Raw genomic sequence first — 9,163 nt, 5'->3', positions numbered from 1 at the left:
ATCGTTTCCTGCGCCGCTACCGTTACGAAACTAGAGGCGATTACCCTTACCACCACGACTGCGTCCACGACCACGACCGCGACATGGCCACAGCCATTCTCCTGAGTAGGCTCCGTCCCATGGTCACTATCATACACCTTGTGGCCAAATGGCGAGCCACTTAAATGCATCGCGCTTTCTGGACCTGGCTGTCGAAACGAACCAAATCTGCTCGAACCGACCGGCCGTAACCATATCTGGATCAAGCCTCTAGTTTCTCCCAGATCTTTGGGTACTCTGGCTGATCTGGCGACAAATCTCCACCGCATTCCATCATTCCTACCAGCCCTGTCGAACACAGAAAGTGCAGCAACTCTGACCTGATACACACGGCCATTAGCCAGTCTCAGGCCGGCATCAATCTGGTTCTGTGCCTCCTTTCTGTATATCTCCTGCGGGAACCATCTGGCCAGGTCCTCCAGCAACTGTGTTGGTGTTGCGTAACGGCGCCTGCCGACGGTCTCATAGGCAACCCCAGAAAGCTTGCGCTGCAGGCACTGGACGATGATGTAGTCAGGGTAGCCTTCAAGAAAATCATGTACGTAGGCGGGCATAATACCGAGCCAGCTCTCGGATGACATGCCGTCGAGTTTGCCAGAGAATGCCGGTGCTAGCCTAAAAAAGTTCAGAATATCGCGTGGATATTTCATTTTCGAGTTGTCGTAGTCACAGTTGGTCTTGAAGAAAGGCTGAATGGTGAGTGACAAGAAAGATGTGAGCTTGATGGTCCAGGTCGTACCAGGGCAGGCTGGGTGCCGCTTGGAGGTTTTATAGCCTCACCCCCGCTGTCTGGCTGGCCAGTCGACGGAAGCCTCCACGTTACTTTGCTGTGTCGCTCATGCCGAGCCTATTTTAGCCGCAGTTTGGTAAGCTCGCCTTTGGTTGCATGTGCGGCATATCACCTTGTCTGAGCTTTTATTCACTGAGCTTAGACCAACAATATCATTACGATGTCTCAAAGAACGAGACAAGGTTCTTGACCGACTTGGCTGGCCGGCCTGCTGCAGGCTTGCCTGCTAGCGGCGACCCAGGCGGCTTGTTCAGGAATGCTGCCCGGTTCTTTAGCACCGCGATGTGCCCAGTGGGCTCTTGGGCTGCCTGGCGAGTCTGGCGTATTCAAAACAGGTGTGCTTTTCTTTTTCTTCAGCCGTGCGCGCACCTCAGCTAGCGGATCAGCTGCCGCAGACTCTGTCTTTTCTACGGGAGGCTTCGGGCTGGAGTGTCCGGAGCTGGCCGCGGACGACAGGTTGGGTGTAGAGGCGGTCGATCTGGGGCTGCTGGTAGACATCGACTTGGGTGCCAGCACTGACTTTGGCTCAACCTTTGGCTCAACCTTTGGTCTTCCTTGGCCACGAGCGTTGCCTCAGCCTTGGGGACTTCAGGGGTTGCCTCAGCCTTGGGGACTTCAGGAGTTGCTTGGATCTTGGGCGCTTCGGGTACTGCTTCAACCTTGAGCACTTCGGGTTCTGCTTCAGCCTTGGGTGCAGACACCGCCTCCGCCTCTCCCTCTAGCACGCTTGGCTCATCAGCAACAACAGCAGCAGCAGATTCGGCTGGTGGCGTGGTAGCAGTCGTGTGGGCAAAAGTGCGTGGAGGCTTCAGTGGCGCGGCCGCAACCGCAGGCAGCTCGGATGCAGCGACAGGATCAGCAGCCGGCAGTGAATCAGCCGACGCAGGGGTATGGCCAACCGGCGTTGAGCCATGCTCAGCAGCAGCCGCTGACAGCACGGGGCTGACAGCCGGCTTTGCAAACTTGGCCATGGCGACCGACTTGACCTTGTCGAACAGCCCGCTGGCTTTGGGCTTGGCAGCCTGGGGCTCGCTCTGGCGAATCGCGTTCTGCTGCTCCTCCCGCAGCAGGCGGTCGTTGGTCATCTCCAGCACCTGGTCGATCTTGGTCAAATCAACCTTTCCGTCCATGCCAGCCTCGCTCGGTGCCTGCCACTTTTCCTGCTCGTTCAGCAGCTCGCGGTTGTACATGTCCATCTTTTGCAGCAGATCCTCCATTTCATTGTCTGACAGAACCCGCATCCCGTCGTCGACGTCCTCGGGCAGGAGCTCAGCCGTTGCAGCCAATGCGGCGTTGTTCGAAATGTACATCGACCGGCGGTTGTTTTGGGCTACAAGTTTCTTGCGGTTGCGGTCGCCTGCCCGGCGCACCAGCTCGTCAATATCGAGCTGCGTGTCAACAGGCAGCACATCCGCCTCCTCGGGCACCGCAGCGAGTGCTGGAGGTGGCTGGGTGGGCGGCTGGGTGGGCGGCTGGGTTGCCCACAGGTCTGATTTAGCCGCCGGTGTGGTTGGTGTGAGCTGTTTGTTGTACTCCTCCATACGACTCCAGCATATCGTCGAGGGTACTGGCTGGCATCGACTTCCAGCTGTTTCTGCGCCTCCTCCGAGGGCTTCGTCGACTTGTAGTAGTTTTTCAGGGTTCTGGATAAACCGATGTGCGCTGCTTTGCATACTGCGCCTTGGCATTGAACAGCTGGTCGTCGAACAATGTGCTGTAGCGGTTGCTGTCGCCCTCCAGCTTGTCCCATGTCATGTCGTAGATGGACTTTACACGGGCCTTCGGCTGTGGCACAGCCGACTTGTTCATGTCGCTCTCGCCCAGGTCCATGTCCTGGTATGCTTCTAGAATGGTCGATAGCCGAAGCGAATTGTTGCTTTGCGCACCGATGCTCTGCCGCACATCCCACCCATTGTGTGAAGTGTCGAATGCATCGTCAAGGTTGTTGCTGGGTGACACGCCAAACTGCGCGTCACTCGGCATTGTCTGCAGCTGCTGCTGCCCTTGTCGCAACAGTGTGTCCATGGACAATGGCGACGCTATGGCGTCGTCCGGAGCACCCAGCGATTTTCTTGAAACGGGAGGCGACGCCAGCTGCACGGTCTGAGCGCCATGGCTTGGAGATTGTTTGCGGCCAGCCCGCTGCCAGCGGACTGCGGCGGAGGAGTAAGGCTGGGTGAACAAAACTTTGGCAGATCGGTGGCTGCCCTGACTGCGCCACAGCTTCTGCATGCGGCGTCCCACGCACATTGTCGGCTGGCATTGGGTGTGGCCACATCGCTGAAGGCCGACGCCGGGCTGGAGGCGACGCTGGTGCGCTGGCTGGGCTTGCGCCGCACCATTGATGTCCGCCGCGTCGACCCAAACACAGCGCCCTCGACAAAGTCCATCGACAGGCTCTCCAGGCCGTCCAATGTTGTGTGTGCACTAACCGGCAACGTGTCCCTGCTTTCCTTACCCGGCCCTGATGTGCGCTCCGTCTTGCTGTAGATACCCAGGCCGCTGGTGGTCTCCTGGTGGTTTACCGGCGTTGTCGGCTGGCTCATTGACATGTGAGACGGGTACGGTGAAACATAGTCCATCTTTGACTTGAAGCCAACCTTGCTTGCACTGTAGAGGCGTGCCGGCTTTGGGGGTGGTGTTGCCGCATCGAATGCAGCTGATTTGGCACTCGGTAGCGCCGATACGGCAGCTCCTATCGCATCGGGCTTCTTTGTCGGCCGCCCACGGCGCATCGGCACAATCGCATCCGAGTCCAGCTCGGTAATCGCGTTCTGGTCCGCAAAAGTCGTCGCAGCTGGCGTCTGCTTCGCCGCATACCGCTTTGGTTGATGCTGCGCGGGAGTCCCCTGACCTTGAGCTGTTATTCGATATGCTGTGCATCATAGATGTTCCAGCCGGCGACGATGGAGGGCTAGCATAGATGTCTTCAAGCATACACTGCTCGCCGCGCAGTCCGCATACATATGCACACAGCGTGTAGATTGTGCAGCGCTCGCGCGGCTCCTCCCGCATGGTGATCTGGAAAATGTGCTTCAGCTGCTTCGAGTACGATGGCCGTTCTGGGATCGAGTACTCGGCATTCAGGATAGCCAGAGGAGATGCATTGTCAAACGGTGTGCAGTAGTAGCACAGCTTATACAGAAGCACGCCCAGTGCCCAGATGTCTGCCTTTTCAGTGATGCCGCGCTGCAAATACAGGTCGATCATCTCGGGCGCGCGGTATTCTAGCGTTGTGTACCGCTGGATTTCTTCTTCCAGCGCCACGACCTGGATCACGCGCCACGCGTCTGTCGGGTTGCACCAGCTGGTCTGTGGCCGATCCAAAGTCGCACAGCTTGTAGTCGCTGTCGCCAACCAAGATATTCTCCACTTTCAAATCGCGGTGCAGCACAGGTGGCCGCTGGTAGTGCATGTGCGCGACGGCCTTACATGCGTCGCCAATATGTGCAGAATTGTCTTTTCGTCCAAGTGCCGCGGCAGGTGGTTGTTTATCAGCCCAAGAATATCACCGTGGCACTGGTCCATCAGCAGAAGGCGCCTGCCCGTCGCCAATCTCCGCGTCATCGAGCGCTACAATGTTTGCGTGTCCCGAGAGTTGACGCTACAAACAACGGTGTCTGTTAGCAACGAGTGCTTTCTCGGCCTCCTCCCCCGGCACTGCGGACCGTAGGATGTGCTGCTGTATTGTTTTCGCGTTATTTTGGAAACAGCCCAATAAATTACAGCCTGCAGAGAATGTTGTTTTGGTTGGTGATGGCCAACAGAGTTTTTCTATTTCCGTTTTCGTCCCACTGCAAATCACAACCTGCTCTTTGTCGCGCTTCTTTCGGCGCATTCGTCTGTCCTTACCATGAGCTGAATCTCCTTCTCGACGCGCTGTCTGTGCTCGGGCTCGTCGTGCGCAAACTTTATGTGCTTGAGGACCTTTGTCGTCCCCGTGCTGATCATTGTTACCAGGTATACATTGGCATGGCCACCTAGGTATACCAGTTGTGAGAATGTGCAAGGGTGGTGAGCATGAGCAAGGGTTCGCAACTCGGGCCTGGGTGTTTGAACGCTCCCTTCGCAAAGGAAGCTGTGATTGTGCACTGCCGATCTCTGGGCTGTCTGGTACTGGTACCTTCAGAGAGGAACTGCTTCACCGGCGCACGACTGCTGCCCAACTTGGAGCATCGTGCCCTGGGCAAGCACACCGCCTGCGGTTGCTGCTGCTGCTGCGCCATTGCTATCTGCGTTTTGCGCTGGGTCACTCCAGGACCCGGCGCTCTCGTAATTGTGAAGCATCCGAAATGTTTACTGTAAAGTTACAAGGAGAGCAAAACTGTGGAATAAAAGGCTAGGCGTGAGACCAAAAAGGGAGAGAAACGCTGAAGAATACTGGAAACTGGCGAATCAAGCGCAGAAATAGCTGTGCTGGAGCTTAAAAAGGCGCAGACCACTCAGAAGCCGGACCACAAAGAAGGCATGCCCAGAGTTTTTTCCTCGGAGTCGAGTCGACTGCGAGGGCGATCATCCTGCTCCACACAAATTGCTCGAGGAGCCGAGCCGCCGCTTGCTGCTGATAGCAGTGGCACATAAAACAACAACGCCATCTCGGTATCAAGATCGTGACTGGATCGCCAGAGGTGCTGGCACTGCGTAAACGCAGGCCCTGGAAATACCCGCCGGGTTGTTTTTGTGATCCAGCTTCGTTCCGTGGAGCTCATGCCGGCTATAAAATCCCACCGGCAATGGCACAATGAACACCATCGGGCCTTTACTTGGTCTTTCGATACGCTATTCCTTGGGCCGGAAGATAGATACTGCATCGGCTACAATGCAAAAAAAACGATGTAGCGCCAGAACCTGGGTGTTCGGGTACACTTTTGCAGTCTATCATCCGAGGGACAGCTCGGCAAATGTCTTCAATGATATCAGTAACCGAAATAGGGGGCGGGACAGCGTGACATAGCACTATTTAGCCCAACAGGCATATACAGACACCGAACGACACTGAACGTGGACGATATACTAAATTGAGAGGGACTAGCTAGCTGACTCCCCTTAGCACTTGAACGTGGGGAGAGCCATTTGCAAGTGTAGTAGAATATTGAGGGGAGGGGGTGTTTGCGAACAATCAGCCCGGAATGGGCTCGGAGCTTTTTTACCCATTGGTAACTGCGACGTGAGCCCCTTACAAAATAAAAAAGTGGTGCCATTCCCGTATAACTTGACACACTTGCAGAAATCAAGAAGCCAAGCGCTATTCATTGGGAGATTCTAACTGAAACTGGAAAGCACAATGCCTGGCTGTGTTAATGGTGGTTGTTTTGGAATCTCGCTCAAATGTGCGCTCATGCCGGACAAGCGCCGCAAGAGTAGGTTCTTTCTTCTCTATTCATCCACCCTATACTGGCCGCCTCCGCCGCTTACGTTGATGTTTTGCCGTTCCGCCAGCATTTGGTGTACCAATCCACAAGAGAGAAATCAGCAGGTTGTGGTGCCGCGTTTGGCGATAGATGGGGATGGACTCAACTGCCGAATCGGCATCTAAAAATACAGGCAACACTCAATAGCAGTTTTGCATCATTTTGGAGGAGATGCGGGGGCCGCGCTATTGGCGGGCACCCTGTATTCAGATGTTGTCATTGAGTTTTTGCAATGAAAATCGCATTTGGGCTGAGAAAGTGGGCAGTGGGAGCATTCCAAGTTGGCCTTCAATAAGACAGTCCGCTATTAGCACCACAGTAACATCCTTCGCAGTTATTTTGCCACCCCCGAAACAGGATTGGACCCCTCTCCCCAGTCACCTATTCAGCTTGGGAGTCTAGCAGGTACACCAATGTGAAGGAATACCACCTCCAAGCTATCCGCTGTGATTTGTTTCTATTACTGGGCGAGTGCGACCGTTGACTGCCTCACATTCAGTGCAACGAGGTGTTTTCACAGTGGATCAAATCACCTATTTGTGTAGATTCCCAAGCTGAACGGTGTCTGTCCATGTGCTCACCCCAATCACCAAAATTCCGGCGTGTTGCACGCCCGACCTAAATTGCTCATAAGCAAAACCTGTTTTAGATGGTGGCCAACATAGGCATACCACCATTATAAAAAGAAAAAATGCCATTGGATGGATGCACATGTGCATTCAGAACGGCCTGGCACAGATTGGATGGCCAAAGGCAACAGCAGCGAGAAACACTAGGTCTGTTTTGGTTTTTCCGCCAAAAATTCACTTAATATATGTATGGATAGGCACAGCTTTGGTATGTCCCGTGCCAACGAATAGGGGAGAAATGGACCGCTTTTTGGGGCAGTGAGACAGGAAACTATATGAGCGTTTGGTACTCCATTTATGTAGGTGTGCAGACAAGTGCATATCCGCTTTCCCAACTACATATTTGTCGGCTAGTTTGGCAGCAACGCCAGCACCAACCAGCTTTTGTGTCTGAGCACCTCGACAGGGCGGGGGAGGCTTGGGAAGAGAAAGCATCGTTAAGCCTGCCAATTGAGGAGAACCACACAAGAGCCAAAGGGCGCGGCTCAACGGGAGACAATCAATAGCTGCAATGTAGGCATAGAACTTGAGCCATTGTCACTCGTGGTTCCTTTTTGTCGCAAATCATGTGGAATCCGACAATTGCGCCTGCAGGCGTTTGGGGGGTGGGGGTGGAGGCAGGCGAGAGGAACAGAGGTAGTGTGCCATAGTTTGCAAGGTCTTCTTACAACCGCGTGCCAATAAACAGCAGAAGAGAAATAAAGGATTCACGCATCATTCTATATTTATTTGCGTCCACGGGTATATTGACAAGGCGGTGTGTCATTGTGCTATGCAAGCTGAATGCGTCGTGAGTGCCATTTAGGTTCCTACACGGCTCTTGCCCGAGCGAGCAGGCGGGCGAGCAGGCAGGCAAGCGGGTGGGCGGACAGACGAGCTGGCGAAAAAAAAAAAAGCTCACGCCAGCCCCATTGTCAGGACCTGTTCCCTACATCATTTCCTTAGCGGGAAGAAGGCGATAGTGGATTGTGAGAGGCGCATGCTCGGCAAAAAAGGTCATAAAGTCTGCGCGTATTATGAGGGATCTGGAAAGCGCACACCGCAGATCATGGTCACTCAGCAAAAATTTTGTGCTCAGATCGCCATATGCATAGCCGAACACCATGTCACTATTTCGTCCTTGCCCTTTCTCGGCTAGCTAGGGTATGTGGAGGTCGTGGTGCCAGCATGGAGCAAAAGGCTCGGTCTTTTCTATTTCCAGCGACTGCGCACAAAAGGGAGGGGGTTAGGAAATGGACAGTAGAGCTGGTTCTATTCTTCATAAGCTATTGCCGAGAGACATGTGGGGAAGGGGCGGGAGCACGACATGTAAGAATTCAAGGGGCAAGGCTATGCAGGCCCGGCTTATCTCTCTGGGCCATGCATTTTTCACCTACCCCATGTTGAAAAGGCACGGCGCTTCCTCAAACCATGTCACAGTTGGAAATCAAAGCACTAGGGCATGTACCCAACAGTAAGCCGCAATTAGCAGTTACGTGGAGGTTCAGCGCTGTTCGTTTGGAAAGTGAAGGGGCAAGGCATGCACTGCTGGGCCGATATGCTTGGCGTTTCTCCAGAATCCCACGTATCTACACCCTTATTCTTCCCTTACGGAGAGGGGATATATGTGAGAGGTAAAATAGAATACCCGGAAGCTGGTCGTCTTGGGCCAATGGCGAGAAAAAGTCAGTAGGAGACGGGAAACGGCAAAGGTTCGGAGACGATTTCTAGGCCCGGCCGTGCTACTAGGCTGCGCTGAAACGTTTTGCTCGCTGGCTCTATGCAATTCTCGTCCCCCGTTTTCTAGTGTACCGCCCAATTGAACCCTGGTGCTCGCATATCGATTCCAGCGTATATCATTTTTGCCGACGGCAACAGTAGCTAGCCGAGGATGAGTAGCTCGTCGGGAATCTCCTTTCCCGTGAAGGTGCCGGAGCTTTGGCATAAAAGCAATGTATCCCGATTTTCAGCAAAACAGCCTTTGCTGGGCTGATGCTGTGCGTATGTGCAATGTGGATGTTATTATCTGAGCCTTGCGCAATGGAATAATGCGCATTCGCCGCCGACGGCAAGCATCCGGAAATACTCAGCTGAGTGAATCGGTATATCTGTGGTTGTCGATATACGACTAAAAATATCACCCGAGAGCGATTGTCGGCTTGTCTGGGCACCATTGCTTTCGCCACCTGGGCCAGCGAACCACCAGGTCATCAGCCAGGCTTGCTGGAACTCGCGGCCGGCACCAAGGTGGCTTTCCAAGCGGTTCATTCACATACACAATATGCATAGCTCCTGTACCGTTTCCTTCACTCTAC

At 54.3% G+C, this 9,163-nt stretch overlaps 2 protein-coding genes across 2 annotated transcripts; both read right to left on the bottom strand.

The window, feature by feature from the left end:
- Window positions 1–3,862: 3,862 nt before the first annotated feature.
- Window positions 3,863–4,244, bottom strand: DL89DRAFT_230739 (kinase-like protein; the record flags this gene model as incomplete). The annotated part of the gene is given in 2 exon segments (XM_040884905.1): window positions 3,863–4,099; window positions 4,116–4,244. Coding segments are annotated over 2 exon segments (366 nt in total), but the record flags the coding sequence as incomplete, so codon positions are not given.
- DL89DRAFT_289020 (uncharacterized protein) lies at window positions 4,071–5,198 on the bottom strand. The gene is made up of 3 exons (XM_040889934.1): window positions 4,953–5,198; window positions 4,682–4,809; window positions 4,071–4,433 (listed from the first exon to the last, which is right to left on the bottom strand). Exons 1-3 carry the CDS (start codon window positions 5,053–5,055, stop codon window positions 4,338–4,340), a joined length of 327 nt encoding a protein of 108 aa, XP_040739023.1. The 5' UTR covers window positions 5,056–5,198; the 3' UTR covers window positions 4,071–4,337.
- Between the last annotated feature and the right edge of the window lie 3,965 nt (window positions 5,199–9,163).

Source organism: Linderina pennispora (genome assembly GCF_002104995.1).
Source record: "Linderina pennispora strain ATCC 12442 chromosome Unknown DL89scaffold_172, whole genome shotgun sequence".
Taxonomy (NCBI): domain Eukaryota; kingdom Fungi; phylum Kickxellomycota; class Kickxellomycetes; order Kickxellales; family Kickxellaceae; genus Linderina; species Linderina pennispora.
The sequence above is the reverse complement of the archived record's forward strand: the minus strand, read 5'-3'. Positions and strand labels throughout refer to the sequence as shown.